Here is a 23168-nt window from a genome sequence, read left to right on the forward strand (position 1 = left end):
ACAAGCATGCTGGGACCGGTTTCTGGTTAATCAACCGTCATCAGCCAGGCTAGCTTGAATCCAATGGCAAAGTGAGCAAGGAAGCCAAGTCTGGGCATACCCTGCCAACTTAGGGCAAACAAAGCGATACCAAAGGGGATAAAGGATGGATTCAAGCTAGCCTGGCTGATGACGGCCCAATAGCCAGAAACTGGTCCCAGGATGCTCGTTTCAGGCCCAGGGAAGACATGGCTTGGCAGTTCGGGCAGGACTGTTCCCATGAGGCAGAGGGTCAGACTGATTTGCATAGGACCATGTCTGAACTGGGGTGGCGGAGTGAGCTAAAGAATGATGATGGATTAAACCCACATCATTTGACTGGGGGTGAGTGCTTGTTTTGTTCTACACTCAGTCCATCATCCCCTTTGGTTTTGCTTAAGAGAGCATTAAATGGCCGCGCAGAGAGACAAATCCTGAATTTGATTTTCTTAAAAAAAGTGATCGTACACACAAACATGACTGAAGGAAGCAGTCTCTGTAAGTGGTTATACCGTGCACAGAGTTCAGGGGTTCATCAAAAGTGTACAGGGTTCAATGCAAAACCCAAAGTGCTCTATTAGTGTTAGTGTGGGTGAGCAGCCTTAGGCCTAACACAGAGGAGTGTAAGACATTTATTACACAACATTGACCAATAATGGACTCAGGACTGAAGAAGCAGATCCACACCAATTTTAGAAAAATGCTTAGTTTGTACTTTATTTTGAGACCACGATCCTCGTGATAAGGTAAGTACGTTTTTAAATAAAAATACTTGTCAGTTTCAAAAGTCAATACTTAGTGCAAATTCTGAACAGTTCAATGTTATCCTATGGGGAAAACAATATTACGGCTAAACGGGTAAGAATCATACTTACATTTCAGTCTTCGGGACCAAAAGTCGGTAAGGGGAATACCAAAACTGCAGCACCAGCAGCTGGGTGCAGAGTTCAAAATTGGAGTTCGGCCCAGTGCGTTTCAAAGGACACTGGGGGTGCTCGAAGCCACACTGCTTGCCAGTAGGTAAATCGGTTGCATAGGCCAAGCTTTCGGAGTTAGGTTAAGCATGGGGACTCAAAGCAGCACCAAACATACACCACCAGCGGCACAGGGTCAGCTGGGTGCAATTTCAGTGTAAGGCACCCAGGGCTCTAAAGTGAGGATTCTATTGTCAACAAACAGGCCTGCAGGCGCTGTACCAGAGATTGCAAAAAAAGAGATCAACAATAGTAGAGGTAAGTAGAGATTTAGGGGTTCGTAAGGACACCATCGCTTTTCGACGCCGTGTCTTTTTACCAGAGCCAGTCGCGTTCAGGGAGAGCCTCTGAATTCACGCTGCATGTACCCTTGTGAAGGGCAGGAGAGGAGAGCCAAAGCTGGACATGAGGTCAGGATAGCCAGGGAGACTTCACTGCACAGGTGAGCCACTCAGACTTGGGCTGTGGGCGTTGGGTGCAGAGTGGGCAAGAGACGTATATCCGCCTGGATTCAGGATCCTTGGAGTAGGTCTCTTTTTGGACAGGTACGCTGTCCACAGAAGATTGGAGTCTTTTTCCAAAAGCAGCAGTGCTACCAGTGGTTTCAGAGGTCGATGGCTGCAAGAGAGGTCTCTTTTGGTTGCAGATTCTTCGGAGCTTGAGACATGCCGGTAGGGCTGAAGCCAAGGCAGTCGTCCTCTTCAGGCTTCTCTGCAGGGCTGTCGTCGCCTTCTATGGTCGCTGCAGATCTAGTTTCCAGGTTTGAGGGAGACACCTAAATACTAGATTTAGGGGTGTTTTAGGGAGTAGCAAATAGGGCCAATGGGCACCTTACCTGGGATGACTACACCCTCTATTTGCATATAGCTGGGTCTGAACTGAGGTGGCAAATTGAGCTAAAGAATGATGGATTCAACACAGATCTGTGACTGGGGTGTGTGTCTGAAAGGTTTCAGCGCTCAGTCCATCATCTCCTTGCATTTGCTTTGTTTGCCCTAACTTGGCAGGGTATGACCAGAAGTGGGTTCCTTGCTCACTTTGCCACTGGATTCAAGCTAGCCTGGCAGATGAAGGGCGTTACCTAGAAACGGTCCCAGGAAGCTTGTTTCCAGTTCATGGAAGACCTGGCTTAGCAGTTCGGGCTGGACTGTTCCCATGAGGCACATGGTCAAGACTGATTTGCATATAGCTAAGCCTGAACTAAGGTGGCGAATGGAGCTAACGAATGAAGGATTCTACCCAGATCTGTGACTGGGGGGGGGGTGTCTGAAAAGTTTCAGCGCTCAGTCTATCATCTCCATGTGTTAGCTTTGTTCACCCTCTATTATGATACCCTCCTGTAGGAGGGAGGCATAAACCCCCATAATGGGAGAAGAGGCCAGACACCTCTGCCCAGGATGTGCATTGTTTCTGGCTCCAGAGATCAGAGGATCTCCGCCCAAGGGTCCTGAAACATGTATGTGTGTGTGGCAGGCTGCCTAAAGCCAGCCAGTGCCCACACACCATGGTTGGTAGGTTTACAGGGGGCACCTCTGAGGTGCCCTCTCAGTACAGGTTTTAATAAATCTCACAGTGGACTTAAGTACCGTAGGGGCATAACTACTCATGCAGATAGGCCCTCACCTGTGGCATAGTGCACCCTGCCTTAGGGCTGTAAGGCCTGCTAGAGGGGTGACTTACCTATACCTACAGGCAGTGCTGTCTGGTATGCTGACTGTCGTTTTTTGCCTCACAAGGGCATGCAAACTGCAAGGGAAGTGGCATGGTCCTAGTGAGGGGGTCCCAAGGGACCCTCTTCAACTCCCAGGCCTTAGGTACCCAAGGTATCACTTACTAGGGACTTACAGGGGGTATAAGTAGTAATTGGGGATATGTTTTAGAGAAGCGGCACAGGGAACCTGGTTGGCAGGGACCCTGTGCACTACAGTAAAAACCACATCTAATACCAGGCAAAAAGTGGGGGCCAACCATGTCAAAAAAGGCACTTTCTCACAATGAACATCAATTAAGATGGGTGTCCAGGAATCATTAACTCAGTTCACTGGCATTTCAACATAAGCACCTTCATAAGGTAAACAGCAGAAAAAAATAGTTGACAGCTTTGAAGACAGGCAAAACTTACAGAAATTTGCTTTTGTTGTTAATCTTGAGAGTGGATGTACCTGGGTATCAAGATCCTGTGTGCCGGGTTATTGTGAGATAGGTGGATTGGATTGGAGATGTGTTGAGAAAGGTTGACTGCATATGAGTAAATATAACCTCAGTCAGTGTGAAGACCTACTTGTGAGTAAGGGTAGAGTGAAGATAGGTTGCCTATGACACTAGTAAACATATTGTATAAGCGAGGCGTTTCCACTGCACAAAACCAGCAAAAAGACAGTGAAGCGCTGCACAAAGTTCAAGTAAAGCACAACATCGAGTGAGAGGAGTGGTAGCTGGGCCCTGGACTGTAATGCATAATTATCACTTGTATGGGTAAATTGTTTTTGAGTAAGAATGGCTGAGGACCAGTTTAGTAGGATACTGAAAGCAAATGAGTGGGACGGGCTAATACTGTGGGAAACCTATGTGAGCGTGAGTGAAATGTGCAGCCTGCGAGTGTGAAGTATGCGAGGTTGAACGGAATAGGATATTTGTGAGTTTGGTGTCAGAATGAGCAGAATGTACTACATGTAAGAGAGGAAAGTATACATTGTTGCCTGCAAGTGAGAAAAGTGCTAGAGGCCAGCAAACTGGGAGTGAAGATGGAGGACGCAAAAGGTGGCTGGGATGCATGTGATGATTGTGAAAGGGTAAGTTGGGAAGGTTCTCTGCATAAAAAATGTGAGGGCGAGTGCAGTGTCCACCAGTGATTAAAGAGAGTGCAAGGATAAGTGGGGTGGTCTTTTGGTGAGTGAGCATAGTGTCCGAGTGTTTGGTTACCACAATAGAGGTGCGAGTGGGTGGGCAGGGCAGGGCTGCAAGTTATTCAGGTGTTTTATCTCCAAATTAGTCTGTGCTCGAAGATAGAGGGATGAGCTACTTCTGAGTGAGAACAGTGAGAGATGAGTGAGCTCTGTTAGTAGGGTGAAGGTGAGTGGAGATTGCTGGTTAAAGATCTGTTAGTGAGAACAGAGTCAGGGCAATCTGAACATACCTGCCTGTAGGTGAGTGAAATGCACAGGTGTGCGGGGTCAGCTTCCTATGAGTGAGACGAAAGAGGATAAAGGGTGCGACAAATGTGAGCAAGTATACTATAAAAGGGGTGGGCTCACTGAGTTGGGGCTGGCTAGTTGTTTGTAAATGAGAGTAGGGTGAAGGTGAGCGAGTAGGTAGGTAGGTGCCCTTTAATGGGATGGTAGCATGAGGGGGAGAAAGTTGGTACCTGTGTGCTGGGATACTACGAGCAGGAATGTAAACATAGGAGGCATGAGGGAAAATGAATGTGTCATCTGTCCCCAATGAACGAACCCTGGCTGAGAAAGTGCAACTCAGCCCACCTACTTGTTGTCTACAGGCCCTGGACCTGGACGCTCTCGCAGCTAGCACCCTCTATCTGCTCACTCCCACTTATGGCACCAAACTGTGTACCATTTGACACATCAAAAATTTTAACTACAAAGCAAGAAGTGTCACTCCAGTGTTAAACTTGCCCCTGTTTGGCCAAGCCAGTAATGCATTTTGTTTTTGCTTTACAAGAGGCTACTCTAGCCTTCCAGGAAGATAATTTACACTGTGGTAAATAGATTTATTCTTAAGAAATGCGCTTCTCTATGTTTGCATCAAGTTGGAAAGTTTCTTAGTGCAACTTTAAAGTGTTAACACAAATGGTCCTTTAGGTTTATGACAGTATGAAATAGCCACCTCAATATAAACTAGCAGTAGGTGCTGTTTCAATGGAACTTGAATAATGTTTTAATGAGCACTTAAATATTTGTTTTATTGCTCAAATCCTCTTCAAATTAAGATGCACTATTTTGCATTAGAGCTAGGCACAAAGAATCTGGAGAGGCTCCATCATACCAACAATGTGAAATAGAAACACACATTATACATACCACAGCGTTTTTGGTCTTCTGTCGAATAGGTTTCAGACGGCAAGCATTTAAGGGGGATGTAGTGGCTCTCAGGCAATTTGCTCCAGTGTCTTGTGTACGTTTGTGAACAATGATCTTGTTTTTTCCAGATGGGAGAAGACAATTTGCAGGATCTAGATGTTTTTCTGGTTTGCACTGCTCCAGGGGGTCAAATTTCTGTACTTGCCACTGTTTTTCATGCTTTTCAGAGTGACCCATTTCAAAGGAGCCATCAGTGTTCTTCACATCACTCCATGAACGACCTGTCACCTGGTACTGCACAACTGGAATACAGCCAACTCCATTAGCATTACTAATGACATCATGGCCCGCAACTATTTTCAATAGGGATACAAAACAAAATTAAAGACAATGTGAGGTTTGGAAAATTCAATGGCAATCACTGAAAAGCTCACATTGTAGCCTCCTATTTATCAGTAACAACTCTAAAATTTGGAAGCCACCTATTAAACACTTCATGCTAATCCAGACGACAACTGGATTCAACAAGTTCTTCTCATTTGGAAATAAGTCGAAAATTCTAAACTCAACCATCAGCAAAAACACAAATAATTGCTCAGTTTACAAGTCAGTAAACAAGTAGGAAAGACTTCCACAGTCGCATTCCTGTTCTAAATGAAACACAGCCACTTCTGTCAAGTACGAGGCAAACCTCTAAGATGACAGACGTATCATGGTCTCATTACATGTCAATTGACTGTTAATAAAGGTAAACTGCTACCTGATGGCCATTCAAAGTCCTGACAGATCAGGTCTCCAGGTGCTGCTGAGTGGACCACATACTAATGGTATGTTCTTACCGGTTCCCCATTGAGTACAGCCCATATATTATGCCCTGCTCAACAAACAGAGACCCTGAACAGTCACTTCCATTTACACACTCTCCAAGTAAAGATGGTGGGTATCATTGCATGATCGGCTTTCGTTTACACTTTTTACTGCATTCCATGCTTTTGTACCCTACCACACTTCAAGCACTCTAAACAACTGATCCCTGTAGCCCACACTGCAACTGCCCCCTTTCTACCAGGCACTCGAAGCGGAAGTAGGAACCCAAAGAGCACTGTATGACCTTGTCAGGACTATGAAGCACTAAATTCATTATATATACAGAAAAGCTACTTGGGCACAAACAAGAAAGCACTTTGGACCTAGCAATGGGCAGGAAAGTGTTACATAAACACCAACACAATACAATTAAGGGATCCTATAATGAAGCAAGTCATTAAACAGTGCAAGTTTGTTTTTCTACTCTACTCATATGGCACAGCCAATGCAATTAAGTCGTTTGATCAAATTCAAATAGGTTGCTGTATATTTACTCTGGGTAAAGGTGACATGTAGCAATCTAACAAAATCTCTACCTTTCGATAGGAGAGCATGCTACCAGCTCCTTAAACTACAAAACTTCACTCAGAAAAGTCTTGCACAAGGCAACAGTTTTCTAAAAACTTGGGAAATGTGAATTTTTGTTTTTGCACCAACTTCCGAGCTTGGGAAATTCCTTCTTCTGAAACATAGACCTCTGTTCTGCCTCCTCCAGTCCAAACTAATCCAATCACACCTGCTAGCCTCACCTTTTACATTTTTATATGCACCATGCCAAAGTAGGAGAATAAGAAAAAAACAAGTTTCAGAGGCCTTGTCACTTATTTTGAGATATCTTCTATACACTGTAGTAACAACTGCATGGTGTTATGGCTTTAAGGTAAGCAGTACTGGCCCATAAGGTGCCACTCGCAAAACGATGCTGCAGATAGTTTCGAGTTACCTGTAAGAGAAGACCAGAATGGCTACAAGTTTAACAAACTGATCACCCCTTCATTAAAGAATTCCATGCAATCTAGAAGAAAATGGGAATGCTGCCACTCCAATCCAAAAATCAATCTGCTAAACTCATCGATTTTATGTTAATAACCCTTGCTTTCTCCAAGAATAAAGGGGTCCATTGTGTATAGCAACTAGACAGGGTGCAAATACAGATATTAAAAAGAAATTGATCCTTCCTGTACTCCACGATTAAGTCCGATTTAAGTAGAAATTGTCTATTTTAACCCTATGGTAGCAAGGCCCCAGGACTATCTGACTATGCAGTGACAAGTTTAAGTATAGCACAGCTGGTAGATATGCAGTTTATAGCAAACACTATAAATAACTTCGACATGGGTGACTGCTAGAAGTATAGATAACAAACAGTGGTTCCAGAATCCTGAAGTAAATGTTGGTTTACTTTCAACTGCTCTTTTCCCTAAAAATATCAAAAGACAATCTGATATAGGTGAAGTAATGTTATCACGTTAACGTGGGTGAGCTTTAAGTATGCTATTTCACAATGTACGTTAATATTATTGACTTTACTAAAGAAGGACGTGTTATATGCTCATCAATGCACTTAAAAACTCAATTGGGTAAAATGGTTCATAATAGAAATTCATGAAAATAAAAGAAAATTCATACCGTTCGCTTGTATGTTTCCGATCCACTGCTGTATTGTATCAGGTTTGGACTGCATTAGGGCGCCCCCTTTTTTTTGACAGGGCAAATTGGAGCTAAAAGGTAAAGTGTACAAAAATAAACATGGTTGAAGAACACCGAAATGGCAATATTACTGTATAAATCGGGTTGAATAATCGTAAAAAATAGGTCTTAAAACAGGCCATGACATGCAGAAAACAGTAAAACTAAACCTGTAGTCTTTGGAATTAGTAAAGAAAAATAAAAGGATCAAGCTATTACAGAATTCTAAAAAATATCCAAATCATACAACCAAGGGCTGTGTGACTGATTAGGGTGTTAACTGGATGCCTCAATGCGCAACTCAGACTCTCCAATATCAATCACATTTCTAAGCTTTGTAAAACTTTATCATTGTCAATTATTATTTTTAAACTAGTTCAGTCACAATTGAAAAGGTTTGTGAAACAATCACAAATTCCATGTCGGCAACCACAACTACAGACAGCAAGGATCTCCCACCAAAGAGCTTCAACTACCTATGCATAGGGAGATAAAGCTACAAGGCACATTCGGATTCTTAGACGTGTTGGGAAACTGGCCCAGAAAAAAAGACCAAAATCAGTTGTTTTAAAAGTACATACCTTGTCTTCTTCAGAAGTTAGCAGGTTTGAAAATTTTAGATTACAAGTTTGTGTCATATATTCCGATCTTCTAGTCTGCAAACTAGTGCAAACAGAGAACGATTTCAAGCAGTATTTTGTTCGTGTGAAAAACATAATTATGCCAGGTTGCGATTACCACTGCAAGCTCCCCGATTGAGGCCATAAGTAGTCCATAGGGATGGTATGTATGATAAATGGCCATAGCTCCGTCACAAGGTAATTAATGCCTCATGGGTTCAGTTGCAATTAAGAAATCATTCATAATAGGGAAATTACTTGTTTTTCACGGCCCCCGCATAATTGGTGTTAAATTACAGCTCTTGCTGAAACACTAGACAGGGCAACGATCCACGGCACTCGCCATGAGAGTAATTAAGAAAGACGGCACATGTCATAACAAGTAGTATGGAACTCGATTCGTCTGCCACCTCCCTAATGGATACTATGTTCACTAGAAAAACGTATTATTTAGGTCAAAAAATAAACTACCAACCAAAACAGAAAGGGTGCATTTTAAGCATTTTCATTTAGGAGTGGTGAGTTACAGAAAATCACAAATCACATCTCTGTGCATAGTTATAGTTTAGAAATACCACTGCAATTGATCCAATACCTATTGAACCCTTATGGTGATATTATTCTATTTGCATAGGCCATATTTCATACTCAAAGTCATTATAACAGAAATTCAGAACAAAGTGCTTATAGCTGCAGTCCGATATCAACTTAACTAGCATTAAAAAGTGACGGCAGATTGTACAGCTTCACGAATCTTGTATAGCTCATTTCTAGTAGTTTAAGCTTGATAGTTCTAGCATCAGTGAGGAGCTATAAGCGACGAAATGACTGAACGACTCAAAGAAATATTTTACTTCATAAGGGGGGTGAGGGGATTTCCAATAAATATTCACATGCCTGCTTATTCTTTCAGTGTCCTAATTAGCCGAGAAAACGTCATTAAGGGCTTGAAACTGGGCTAAGCCCTTCACCCATAAACTGGTGAATGGCAAATGGTGAGCTGCTGCTGGCTTTGAGGGTATCGCTGGAGATCACTGCAACAGACTAACTAAGGGCCTAGGCTGCATTCCACCCTGAGGTTTTGATGAATCCATCTCGTGGCAAGGTCCACTGCCTGCTAACGACACGCCAGGGACCATGCACACATCCTTGAACTCATGAATCACTTACACAATGTAGGGCTTTGGCTGGTACCAGCCTTTCCTAATTTCAGTTATCCATCAATCCAACATATAGGCACCACAATTGTACATGATCATAGAGACAAACTAAGGTCTTACACTAATTTCATTCTCTCAGGCAACAGCAAAATTAACAGAGCAAGCTGAACCAACCAACTTCTTGTCCATCAGGAACAATTCTTTTTCGCCAAGGGCGGCCAGTACCCATGCAAGACGCATGGATTTCTTAGCCAGCTCCAAAGAGATATCAACTCACCTGGCTTCTGCATCCAGTGAACTGATGATGGATCCACCGGAATAGAATGGACAGTCTTCTAAAATACTGCTACAAACTGTCAAACCACCAAATACCAAAGTCCTCCCCAGGGGATTCTACTTAATGTGGAAACGATGAATGAGCGAGCAGTTAATGAGCGAACGCCCTGTATGAATGAGTTCTATCCTCCTTACTCCTCTACATTGAAAAACTCTCAAGCACACTGGCCTTCCACAGTACTCTAGGAACGTCTTTGAGCCTTACCTAACATACTCCTCCCCAAGAATGACAAAACTCCCAACAAATCACTAAAGTTCGAGCTTGCTAATTACTAAACAAGTCAAGAATATTAAAGACTGCGAGTAATTGGACAAGAGAGAACTGCAATATGAAACTGGTGGTATAAACACACTATGCACATGACCAGCAACATAACATATCTCTGACTCTTCACCACAGATCTTATTACCAGATGATCACGGGCCATTTCATATTTTTTAACCCCTTGCCTGCTGATGACGGAACCGCTCCGTCATCAGCTGCGGTGGCGCTGTGCTGATGACGGAGCGGTTCCGTCATGGCCCGCTCGGCGCTCCTGCGCGGCGTGAATTCCGCGCTTGCGCTGAGCGTTCCATTGAGCGGGGCGGGCCATGACGGAACCGCTCCGTCATAAGCACAGCACCACCGACGCTGGTGACGGAGCGGTTCCGTCACCAGCAAGCGGCCGCCGCGCCCCCTTAGCACTGCGGCGGAATAGCCGCCTCAGTGAAGGGGTTAAAGGAAGATTTGAAATTCATCTATTAAGAAACAGTCAAAGAACTGTGTTTGTCCTGTGTAAAACATTCTTCCCCTAACTACTACACAGAAAGCCCTTTTAAGTGCTTAAGGTACAGTCCCTGCCCAAGGGCCATGTCAAATGAGAGTTCAGATCACGTACGCCCCGTTAAGGACAGATTTTCTGCACTGCACATTGGTGACAGTAATTTCACTATATCATCACAGTGATTCTCTTTCCCCGCACCGCTGCAATGCTGGCAATAGCTGCTTTATAAAGGAGTATTTGACAGCTGCCAAATTCCCCAGGGCCCACATTCTTAATAGATGGTAAAATGTATTCAATATATTTTCATGTTTCCAGAAGAATCACACTTACCGTGCATTTTCTTTAACAGGTGGAGAGGTATGCCGGCCCAACGAGCCATAGCCACTTGAAGCATTGTCTTTAAATATGTGGGGAATATCTCCAAGGCTGTGAGCAGGTGAAGCACTGCCTACATGTCCGGTGCCTGTAGGTCGACTAGACAACCTGGTAAGGATTTCAACAGAATGCCATCGCTCTACAGAGGCAGGCATTCCCTGAGGTTGGCTTTGTGAGCTGCCAGACCGGTCAGAAGAGTGGGCCCTCCGAAGGTAGCGGGAGCGTGGCCTTTCATCTGTGATCTGTCCTTTCCTTCCCCTGCTTGAGCAGTCACTTTCATCCCGGTGACTGGTAGTTCTGTGGTCACACAAGTTGCCTTCATCCACAGATGAACTTGAGGGTTTTCGATCGTTGAACACAGTCATTTTGTTTGGGAGAGGCGGACCAGCCAAAATTTTATTATCCTGAATACGTCCACTTTTACTGGCATAGGAGGACCCAGTAAAGGCAGTAGAGATGGTTGCATGTCCACTGTCCATGGAGTCTTCCACAGCCACAGATTCTTTGCTTCTCGACAATGAGCTTTTGGTCATAAAAGGATGATCCAACACCGAGGAAAGGCTAAGGCGATCTGCTGGGTTTTTCCGCAGCAACTGGCAAATTAGGTCCCGAGACTCCTTTGAAAGAAAACTTGGAAATTCATAGTCTGCAAGGACCACTTTATTTAATGTGTTCTTAACAGTGTCTGTGTCAAAAGGAGGCCGACCCACTAAGAAAGTGTACAACATACACCCCAACGACCACACATCAGATTCCAGTCCATGTGCGCTTCGAGTGGCAATCTCAGGAGAAATGTAATTTGGAGTCCCACACATAGTGAAATGCTTCTCTGTAGGCATTTTTAACTGAGCCGCAAGACCAAAATCAGCAATTTTGATATTCATGTTGCTGGACAGCAGAAGGTTGGAAAGAGTAAGATCTCGATGTAGTATGCCGTGTGAATGCAGGTACAACATTCCAGTTACAATCTGATGCATGAAGTGCTGAGCTGGAAAAATAAAAACATATTTAGTATTTTCAAAAACCCAAGCGAATATCATGCATGAGAAACTTGCATCTAAATATTTTACGCGACCATGAATAATATACCAAATTCCTTAATTACAACTTGGGAAAAGACTAACAAACGTGATCTCTCCATTTGTTGGTGTAAATTTAGTTTCAACTAAAATGTCAGAAAGCACTCTGATAACCCCCTCAGTTTTAACAAAAATGTCTTAAAAGTGGTGCACGAAAAAAAAAACCCACCACTGAAGAGCCGCCTTACCAATGCATACATTACTACCGCTGTCGTACTGTTAATGGGTATTACACCTCCTCAGCAATGAAGCTACCTAAACTATGCCTGCTTTCCCCACCCTTACCACACGCTGAGCAGCTTAAAGCTACAATCAAGGAAGACTACACGTGAACTTTCCTCAAAGGATCCTGTCCAATCTCAGACTTTTCTATGTTTGCCGAGGTGTAGGGTTTTTACAATCTGACTAGAACCTGCAACAGCAGTAGAAGTGGTTTTCAACACATACCTGCCCTTTTCTAAACTTTAAATAAAGCTTAGGTAAATGTCGGTTTAAGTTGGCTTCACAAAATATTTCCTCACAAATTAACTAATGCTCAAAAGACTGGATTAACGGAGAACCTAAGGCTCAAGTGGGGGTGAGTGTTATCTTTCAGCAAAGATTAAACATGCATATGATGTGTTCGTTGGTCAATCTGAGTAGTAGCTATTCTAAGAGGGTCAACTATAACTCTGCTACTGCTTATGGCAGAGAGTGAACAGCCAAAGGACACACCCAATGCCAATTAGGTCCCCAGGGCACATCACGGGGTAAAAAGAGTGGATGAAGGGTACATCTGCACACAGTGGCTAGAGGAAGTGGCCTAAGTGCGTGTGCTGAAGATTCAGGGGCATGCGAATGAGTACAAAAGGTGCTAGGGTTACTGGATAGGGAGCAAACAAAAGGGATCTGAATAGGCACACTTGGCAACTGTGAAGCACAGTCATTCGAAGCACAGTCAATCAATCAACTCGGATTTGCAGAGCACCGCTAATCACCCTTGAGGGTATCCAGACAGGATCAGTCGAAGAATACAAGGAAAAGACAGGGAGAAAGCAATGAAATCAAGGGGAAATCAGGAAGAGAGCACTCCAAAAACGAGTGAAAAAGGAAGGAGACAGGACTGAAAACGAGGTAAAAACAAGGTGAAGGCACTCAAAACAAGCATTTACAATGCAATGGTCTCAGCATTATTAAAGGTAGAGCTATTGGCTTTGCTCAGGACTTTTTTTATCATAAATAAATGCCATTGTCATTTACAATGCCAATAGCTTAATCGCTCCCAAATGCATGACCTATTGCATTAACACCCACACAGAGCCACACGCACAAAGCCACCTACACAGAGCCACCCTCACATAGAGCCACCCCCACACAGAGCCACCTACAAAAAAGCTATCCACACAGAGCCACACACCCAGAGCCTCCCCACACACACACCCAGAGCCTCCACACACACACACCCAGAGCCTCCACACACACACACCCAGAGCCTCCACACACACACACACACACCCAGAGCCTCCACACACACACACAGAGCCTCCACACACACACCCAGAGCCTCCACACACACACACACACACCCAGAGCCTCCACACACACACACACACCCAGAGCCTCCACACACACACACACACCCAGAGCCTCCACACACACACACCCAGAGCCTCCACACACACACACCCAGAGCCTCCACACACACACACACACCCAGAGCCTCCACACACACACACACACACACACACACACACACCCAGAGCCTCCACACACACACACACACACACACACACACACACACACACACACACAGAGCCTCCACACACACACACACACACACACACAGAGCCTCCACACACACACACACACACACACACATAGAGCCACATACACACAGGGGAGCAAGCACAGCCAGGGGGCAAGGGGAGCAAGCACAGCCAGGGGGCGGGGCAGGGGAGCAAGCACAGCCAGGGGGCGGGGCAGGGGAGCAAGCACAGCCAGGGGGCGGGGCAGGGGAGCAAGCACAGCCAGGGGGCGGGGCAGGGGAGCAAGCACAGCCAGGGGGCGAGGCAGGGGAGCAAGCACAGCCAGGGGGCGAGGCAGGGGAGCAAGCACAGCCAGGGGGCGGGGCAGGGAAGCAAGCACAGCCAGGGGGCGGGGCAGGGAGGCAAGCACAGCCAGGGGGCAGGGAGGCAAGCACAGCCAGGGGGCAGGGAGGCAAGCACAGCCAGGGGGCAGGGAGGCAAGCACAGCCAGGGGGCAGGGAGGCAAGCACAGCCAGGGGGCAGGGAGGCAAGCACAGCCAGGGGGCAGGGAGGCAAGCACAGCCAGGGGGCAGGGAGGCAAGCAAAGCCAGGGGGAAGAAAGCAAGCAAAGCCAGGGGGCAGGGAAGAAAGCAAGCACAGCCAGGGGGCAGGGAAGAAAGCAAGCACAGCCAGGGGGCAGGGAAGAAAGCAAGCACAGCCAGGGGGCAGGGAAGAAAGCAAGCACAGCCAGGGGGCAGGGAAGAAAGCAAGCACAGCCAGGGGGCAGGGAAGAAAGCAAGCACAGCCAGGGGGCAGGGAAGAAAGCAAGCACAGCCAGGGGGCAGGGAAGAAAGCAAGCACAGCCAGGGGGCAGGGAAGAAAGCAAGCACAGCCAGGGGGCAGGGAAGCAAGCAAGCACAGCCAGGGGGCAGGGAAGCAAGCAAGCACAGCCAGGGGGCAGGGAAGCAAGCAAGCACAGCCAGGGGGCAGGGAAGCAAGCAAGCACAGCCAGGGGGCAGGGAAGCTAGCAAGCACAGCCAGGGGGCAGGGAAGCAAGCAAGCACAGCCAGGGGGCAGGGAAGCAAGCACAGCCAAGGGGCAGGGAAGCAAGCACAGCCAAGGGGCAGGGAAGCAAGCACAGCCAAGGGGCAGGGAAGCAAGCACAGCCAAGGGGCAGGGAAGCAAGCACAGCCAAGGGGCAGGGAAGCAAGCACAGCCAAGGGGCAGGGAAGCAAGCACAGCCAGGGGGCAGGGAAGCAAGCACAGCCAGGGGGCTGGGAAGCGAGCACAGCCAAGGGGCAGGGAAGCGCGCACAGCCAGGGGGCAGGGAAGCGTGCACAGCCAGGGGGCTGGGAAGCGAGCACAGCCAGGGGGCTGGGAAGCAAGCACAGCCAGGGGGCAGGGAAGAAAGCAGGCACAGTCAGGGGGCAGGGAATAAAGCAGGCACAGCCAGGGGGCAGGGAATAAAGCAGGCACAGCCAGGGTGCAGGGAATAAAGCAGGCACAGCCAGGGGGCAGGGAAGCAGGCACAGCCAGGGGGCAGGGAAGCAAGCACAGCCAGGGGGTAGGGAAGCAAGCACAGCCAGGGGGTAGGGAAGCAAGCACAGCCAGGTGGCAGGGAAGCAAGCACAGCCAGGGGCTGCCTGGGATGCCGCTCAGAGCCGGGGCCATGGGAGGAAGCAGCCGAGAGTGGCGACCGAAGCGGCGCACGCCGTGTTTTCCACCGACCTCCATCCACCACTGCTCCCTATTCTCCATCACTTCCACCCCTGCCCCGCCCTCACCCCCGCCAGGAGTCCGCTCCCCGTCTGGGTCTGTCTGTGATGAGGAGGCAGTCTGAGCACGTCCCCGGGCCCCGACAGCCCCGGTTTTACCGCTCTGTAACTCCTTCGGTCTGGATACCGTCCCTCATCCTGACACCGACGGGGGCACTCCGCACCCCCCTCCCCTCCGTCACCAGAACATCTGGTCTATACTCACAGATTGTCCTCTCTCGAGCACGGGGGAGGCTTTAATTAGGTAGGATATGAGTTGTATGTAAGACAAGATCAATCAATCAATCAAAGCATTTATATAGCGCACTACTCATCCGGAGGGTCTCAAGGCGCTAGGGGAGGGGGGGGTCCGCTACTGCTCGAACAGCCAGGTCTTGAGCTGCTTTCTGAAGGAGAGGTGGGCATTGGTCTGGCGGAGATGGGTCGGGAGGGAGTTCCAAGTCTTGGCGGCGAGGTAGGAGAAGGACCTTCCCCCTGTGGTGGCTCTTTGGATGCGGGGGACGGCGGCGAGGGCGAGGCCGGTCGATCGAAGCTGGCGTTTGGGAGCGTAGAAGTTGAGGCGGCTGTTGAGGTATCCTGGGCCTTGGTTGTGTAGGGCTTTGTGTGCGTGGGTGAGGAGACGGAAGGTGATTCTCTTGTTGACCGGGAGCCAGTGCAGGTCTCTCAGGTGTCCGGAGATGTGGTTGCGGCGGGGGATGTCCAGGATGAGTCGTGCTGAGGCGTTCTGGATCCGCTGGAGTCTCTTCTGGAGTTTGGCAGTGGTTCCGGCGTAGAGGGAGTTGCCGTAGTCCAGACGGCTGGTGACGAGGGCCTGGGTGACCGTCTTCCTGGTCTCGGTGGGGATCCACCGGAAGATCTTCCGTAGCATGCGCAGGATGTTGAAGCATGACGAGGAGACGGCGTTGACTTGCCTGGTCATGGAGAGGGAGGAGTCCAGGATGAAGCCCAGGTTGCGTGCGTGCGTGATCTGTCGGTTTGGGTGCGGTGCCCAGGGCGGGGGGCCACCAGGAGTCGTCCCAGGCGAGGAGCCCAGGATGAGGACTTCCGTCTTGCCTGAGTTCAGTTTCAGGCGGCTGTTCTTCATCCATTCGGCTACCTCTTTCATCCCATCGTGTAGGTTGGCTCTGGTGGTGGTGGGGTCGTTGGTGAGGGAGAGGATAAGCTGGGTGTCGTCGGCGTAGTAGATGATGTTGAGGTTGTGCTGGCGTGCGATGGCTGCGAGGGGGCTCATGTAGATGTTGAAGAGGGTTGGGCTGAGCGAGGAGCCTTGAGGAACGCCGCAGATGACTTCGGTGGCTTCTGATCTGAACGGGGCGAGGTGAACTCTCTGTGTTCTTCCGGCGAGGAAGGAGATGATCCACTCCAGTGCCTTCTCCTTGATTCCGACGTTGCTGAGGCGCTGCACTAGGGTAAGGTGGCAGACCGTGTCGAAGGCCGCGGAGAGTTCCAGGAGGATGAGGGCCGCTGTTTCCCCGTTGTCGAGCAGGGCTCGGATGTCATCGGTTGCTGCGATCAGGGCGGTCTCGGTGCTGTGGTTGGCCCGGAAGCCAGACTGCGAGAGGTCGAGGGATCCGTTCGTCTCGAGGAAGGCGGCCAACTGCTTGTTGACTGTCTTCTCGATGACTTTTGCAGGAAACGGGAGCAGCGAGATGGGGCGGTAGTTCTTGAGGTCGGCTGATGGCTTCTTTAGTAGAGCGCTGAGTTCGGCGTGCTTCCAGCTCTCCGGGAAGGTGGCGGTGTCGAAGGAGGTGTTGATGATGTCCCGTAGGTGGGGTGCGATGACAGCGTCTGCCTTGTTGAAGACGTGGTGAGGGCAGGGGTTGGTCGGAGATCCTGAGTGGATGGAGTTCATCGTGCGGATGGTGTCTTCGGTGCTGATCGGGGTCAGGCGCGGAGGGTGGTGGCGGTGGTTCGGTCGTGGCGTGCGTCGGTTGAGTGCTGAAGCTGTTGTGTATATCCGCGATCTTGTTGTGGAAGTAGGAGGCAAGGGAGTTGCAGAGGTCTTGCGAAGGGGTGATGTCGTTTCCGGCGTTGGGGTTGGAGAGCTCTTTGACGATGTTGAAGAGTTCCTTGCTGTTGTGTGCGTTGTTGTCCAGTCGATCCTTGAATGCAGTTTTCTTGGTGGCGTGGATCAGTTGGTGGTGTTTCCGGGTGGCGAGCTTGAGGGCAGTCATGTTGTCCAGTGTTGGGTCTCTGCGCCAGGCTTTCTCGAGGGCTCTGCAGTTCTTCTTGGAGCTCTTGAGTTCGTTGGTAAACCATGGGGCTTTCTTGCTGCCGGGTCTGCTGGGCGGGGTCTTCAGAGGGGCGAGGTCGTCTGCGCAGTCGCTGATCCACTTCGTGAGGTTGGTGGCCGCTTGGCTGGGGTTCTTTGCGCTGGTGGGTGGGTTCTTGCTCAGGGAAGTCGCGAGCTGGTCGGCTGTGATCTTGTTCCAGCTTCTGCGTGCAACCTGTTCCTGGTGGTGGTGGATCGTGGTCCTTCTGAAGCTGAAGTGGACGCAGCTGTGGTCCGTCCAGTGGAGTCCGGTGGCGTGGCTGAAGGCGATGTCCTTGCTGGATGAGAAGACGGGGTCGAGGGTGTGTCCGGCGTAGTGGGTGGGGGTGGTTACCAGTTGCTTGAGTCCGAGGTTAGCGAGGTTGTCCAGCAGGGTGGCGGTGTTGCGGTCGTTGTTGTTCTCCAGGTGGAAGTTGAGGTCCCCGAGGAGGATGTAGTCAGCGGAGGGGAGGGCGTGCGGGCTGATGAAGTCGGCGATGTCTTCGCTGAATTGTGAGCGTGGTCCCGGGGGTCTGTAGATGAGGGTGCCTCTAAGGGTCGTCTTGGGGTTGATGTGGATCTGGAAGTGCAGGTGTTCGGCGGGTGCGAGGGTGTCGTCGTGATGCGGATGGAGTTCCTGTGGATGATGGCGATGCCTCCTCCTGTCTGGTTGGCGCGGTCCCTCCGGGTGATCTTGTAGCCGTCCGCGATGGCGATGTCGGGCGCTGAGGAGGCGTTCATCCAGGTTTCCGTGAGGAAGGCGGCGTCTGGGGCTGTGGTGTCGAGCAGGTTCCAGAGCTTGACGGCGTGTCTGTGGACGGAGCGGGTGTTGAGCAGGATGCACTTGAGGTGGTTGCTGCTGGAGTTCGGCTTGGTCGGTGCTGGTGTGGTGCAGGTGAACTTGCAGGAGTGGCAGCAGAAGGGTCCGGGGGTGCGTCTCAGGGTGGCTCGATAGCAGCCCGGGATTCTACCGGCGTTGAGTGAGTCGGTGGCGTCGTAGGTCCGGCGGGTGGGCTGGTGTCTGCGGGGGCCAGGGGTCCTGGCACTGGGCGCGGTCGGGCGCAGACGATTTACCTTTGGCGCACTTTTGGCGCTCAAACGGCGCGCCCGCTGCGCGTCAACGCTGCGCGTTTGCCACTCTGCCATATGTGGAGAGTGGGGGGGGGCAGAGCGAGGGAGGGTCAGCTGGGAGGCAGGAGCGGGGTGGCGAATGGGAAGGGCGAGCGAGGGAAGGGTGCGGGGCAGCAATGGGGGCAGCGGCGGGGAGCGGGGAGGTGGCGGGAAACGCGGCAGGGGCTGGGCACAGCAAAAAAAGGGGTAACAGCGGACGAAGGATATCACAGAATAAAACTAAGTACACACGGCGAAGATGTAGCAAAGTAGGCAGAAGTACAAAATACGCAGGGGGATGACGCGGCAGGGGCCGAGCACAACAACAAGGGGGAAGCAGGAGGAGAGTCACAGAGAGCAAGGCGGAGAAAACACGGAGGCAAAATGCAGCACAACAACAGGGGAGAGCAAAGCAAAGATTACACGGAGGCAAAATGCGAGGTTAGCAGGAGTACAAAAATACAAATAGGGCAGAAGCAGCTCCGGCGGTCGAGGGCCGAGCACAGCTGCGAGCAGTGGCGGCACTTGGCGGGAGAGGGCTCACTCACGGGGAGTGCGCACGGTGCGTGGGGTGACCGGCCCAGAGGGACGAAGGTCACTGCTCACCACCGTGTTCACTCTTCCATTTATGGTCCAGTGGGAGGGAGGGTCAGCTGGGAGGCGGGAGCAGGGTGGCGAATGGGAAGGGCGAGCGAGGGAAGGGGCGGGGCCGCAGGGGGAGCAGCGACGGGGAGCGGGGAGGTGGCGGGAAACGCAGCAGGGGCTGGGCACAGCAAAAAAAGGGGTAACAGCGGACGAAGGATATCACAGAAAAAAACTAAGTACACACGGCGAAGATGTAGCAAAGTAGGCAGAAGTACAAATTACGCAGGGGGATGACGCGGCAGAGGCCGAGCACAACAACAAGGGGGAAGCAGGAGGAGAGTCACAGAGAGCAAGGCGGAGAAAACACGGAGGCAAAATGCAGCACAACAACAGGGGAGAGCAAAGCAAAGATTACACGGAGGCAAAATGCGAGGTTAGCAGGAGTACAAAAATACAAATAGGGCAGAAGCAGCTCCGGCGGTCGAGGGCCGAGCACAGCTGCAAGCAGTGGCGGCACTTGGCGGGAGCGGGCTCACTCACGGGGAGTGCGCACGGTGGGTTGACCGGCCCAGATGTAAAACAAATGTGTGTCCGTGTCTTCTAACATAGTTACTACCACCGAGGTGTTATCTAACGGTGATTTCCACTTCAAGGCGCTGCGCTCAGCTTATTACCTCAGCTGAACTCTGGGGCTCCTGTAATCTTCAGGCGAGGTCCCGACTTGCTTACAGCAAACCGGGGATTTCATATTTGGGTTGCGCAATGATGCCTGAGTACGCGACAGATATGCGTCAAAACATGCCGCTGCTTAAGACTCTATAATGTAGGTCGATGCGAGCAAGGGGGGCGTGGTCCTGAGGCAGAGGTGGTATCCTGCTGCCAGCCTCGCCGCTTCTCGTTTCCCTGGAGAGAGGAGGGGGCCCCTCCGTGCAGCACTAAAACGGCGCCTCTGCCTTATCTGGACGCAGCTTCCCCCAGTGAGGCTCCCGCCCTTCACTCCCCCATCGGAAGACCATTTTCGACTGTCTGCCACAGGTCCTGTGATCAGCGTGACCGATGGAAGTCATATTTACACTAAACGTGGCCGATAACCTCACCTGGAGCTTTTGAGCTACAGTGCCAAATTAACTGCTTCCAAAACGCCCCTCATCTCCCTGCCCCAGGTGGCTCGCGCGGAAGTGCCTGCTTGAAGCTTTAAAATGCAAGATCGCTTTCCCAGTACCTTGCTTTTAACTGCTGCATACTGACTGCAGGCACCTACTCGGAGGGCTGCGTAGACATGCCTACAGCTTTATGTTGTTTCCTTTGAACCCAGAAGGAACAAGCACTCACCTGAGGACGACTTCTGGCGGCGGTCAGCCTGAAATGGCTGCCGCAAAGCTTCGACATTTTCGCAATGCGGGGCGTGTTTTTAGCAGTTGAGTGACGGATGACGTCACGGCTTCAAAACTGCAAAAAACACGCCCCCGAATCGCAAAAAGACGGGGCTTGAACAGAGTGACACCCCTCTCCTCTAATGGCTGGCCTCCGTTTAGGAAGCCAGCTAATGGAGAAGAGGGGTGGGTTCAAGCCGCACTGTAGCCAAAACATAAAATCTCGGACTCTGCCCACTGCTTATGCAGTGCGACGCAGGCCGAGACCTAAAAATAGGGGGGTGTGGGGGGAACGAAATCAGGAGAAAGCAGTAAAAAGAAATGTTTTAATGAATGTGCCCTCATATAACGCAACTGGTGCTTGTGTAAAGCGCTCTGATACCTGATTTCCGGTCAAAACGTGCTATATAAAACTTCGGGAAAAGGTAGTGGAAATGAGGGAAAAGCAAGGAGACAGCGCTCCAAAAATGGGGAAAAGCAAGGAGAAGACAGGAGCAAGAGTGATGCAGCAGTACAGGGAGAGCTGGGCCTGGGACCTGGAGTAATAAGGAACATGCACGAAAATCACAGAAGATGCTACTGTATATATAAAGGGATTCCGCGAAGTTGCATTTAGGTTAGAGGTTCTGAGCACAAAGCCTGACAGAAACTAAAAGGTCCAGCACCAAGAGTCCAGCATCCAAAGGACTTGCCTGGTGGACACTGGGGGAACCAGGTGATAAACTATGGATCTTGTTGAAGGTCGATGTACACTGGACACCGCTAAAAACTGTGCTCAATGGGCTGCATAAAGAGACCTCTGGTCACTTCTGAAGGCTAAACCCAGTGGGCTTTTGGAGAGGAACCTCAAGGGCAGACACTGCAATGAGAGCCCACAGGGAATGGCTGAAGGACAGGTCCAGTGGGCTGTAGAAATAGGAGTTCTTGATGCAAGACTTAAGCAGAGCACCTGGCTAAAAACACTGTCCAGGAAGATCATGCAGAGAGAACACATGGTCTGGCAAAGGTCAGGGCATGAATTAGCACCTCATCACACACCGCACAAGGCCAAGCAAAAGGCCAGTTAATGAACCAAGAAACATCTGGACAAGACCAAAGACTGAGCACAATGGAATCTGGTGAGCAGTGTGCTTGAATTGCTTTAGGAATACCATCAGTGTTACGGTGGATGTGATATTACCAGTTAGGTCATGAACAGATAGTGGAGGGTTGGGTATGCAAGAGGTTGGAATTGTTATAGAGCTCACCACAATTGGGGAATTTCATGTTTAGGAAAGCAAAAATAGCTTTCTTGTAAATAAACTTTCCCCATTTAGAGTACAGAACAGAGACTTGCCACCACCCAATATAAATATGTCCGTAAACTAGATAACTGCTTTAAAACGGTTTGACTGTTTCTCCAACTCCAGACTGCAATGTGGGTGATTCTGTGGGCCTTGGTTGATAAAGATTAAATCACTGGTGAATGAGTACACAAATTTAAATGCAGAACGAATGCAAAGTATAATTTGTAAGCTCTTGAACCTTGTGCTTCAACACACAATGCCAACTGGATAGAGATCAAGAACTAGTAATAGAGTCTTACTGGAATGGTGTTAGTGCTCTAAGTGTACCTTTGCAAAACTTAATAGTCGCACGAAGAAAGTTTGGCTTACCTTCTTCTTCAGAGAATGGTTTCTTCCGACTCTTTAAATGCCTACTCATTTCTCCATTATGACACATCTCTAAAATCAAGTATACATAGTTGCTGTCTTCAAAATAGTTGTAAAGCTGAAAGAGCGAAACAATATCTTGTAAATAAACTTAACACTAAGCTATACAAACTAAACATGTTTTCCCACTGGGTCAAATAAATCCCTTACCTCCAGTATTGAGGGATGTTTTAACTGACAGTGTATTTCCACTTCATTTCGGACTCGTTGCACCATTCCAACTTTTTTCATGGCACTTTTATCAATCTGTAGGGGCGAAATATTAGAGTATACTAATCAAAATTAAAGTCCTGAACTGCCAAAACAATTTAGCATTAAATAATTTTAGCATCTTTTTGCAGACAGACAATTGTAAATACAACACCTGTACAGTTCCAAGCACAGTTTTGGCTGCATCAAACTTTTTGCTTTCTCTACAGCTTTGACAGGAGAGGTTTGGGGCTTATGAACAGGCACGAGTACTCACTTTTTTTTTAAAGCAGCTGGCCGAGCCTGCAATAATTTTAGACCCATTTCTCTTCTGCTCTTTTCCTGCATTTTGGCAACCCACAGCGACTTACGGGATCAATCTCCTGGACTTATGGCAGGTATGGGACAAGAGTCAAGGCCACACCAACAGGTCACCTAGGGAGTCCCCGGGGCATCCAGGTAGAGAGGTGTGTTATGGTGTCAGCTGTCCTATTCACTGTAATGAGGGGAACGGTCCAGTTGCAAAGAGG

At 49.3% G+C, this 23168-nt stretch overlaps 1 protein-coding gene across 2 annotated transcripts in view; it reads right to left on the minus strand.

Annotated features, from left to right (window-relative positions):
• The window catches only part of PLK4 (polo like kinase 4), a 217631-nt gene that overhangs the window by 182894 nt on the left and 11569 nt on the right, over nt 1-23168 (minus strand). For both annotated transcript variants that reach the window (XM_086962183.1, XM_086962182.1), the window contains exons 3-7: nt 22600-22695; nt 22393-22507; nt 10796-11828; nt 7526-7617; nt 5030-5382 (exon numbers count right to left, since the gene is read on the minus strand). In XM_086962183.1, coding sequence (XP_086818309.1) covers nt 5030-5382; nt 7526-7617; nt 10796-11828; nt 22393-22507; nt 22600-22695 — 1689 coding nt within the window. The remainder of the gene's footprint in view (nt 1-5029; nt 5383-7525; nt 7618-10795; nt 11829-22392; nt 22508-22599; nt 22696-23168) is intronic.

Source organism: Lissotriton vulgaris, chromosome 3_1, assembly GCF_964263255.1.
Source record: "Lissotriton vulgaris chromosome 3_1, aLisVul1.2, whole genome shotgun sequence".
Lineage (NCBI taxonomy): Eukaryota > Metazoa > Chordata > Amphibia > Caudata > Salamandridae > Lissotriton > Lissotriton vulgaris.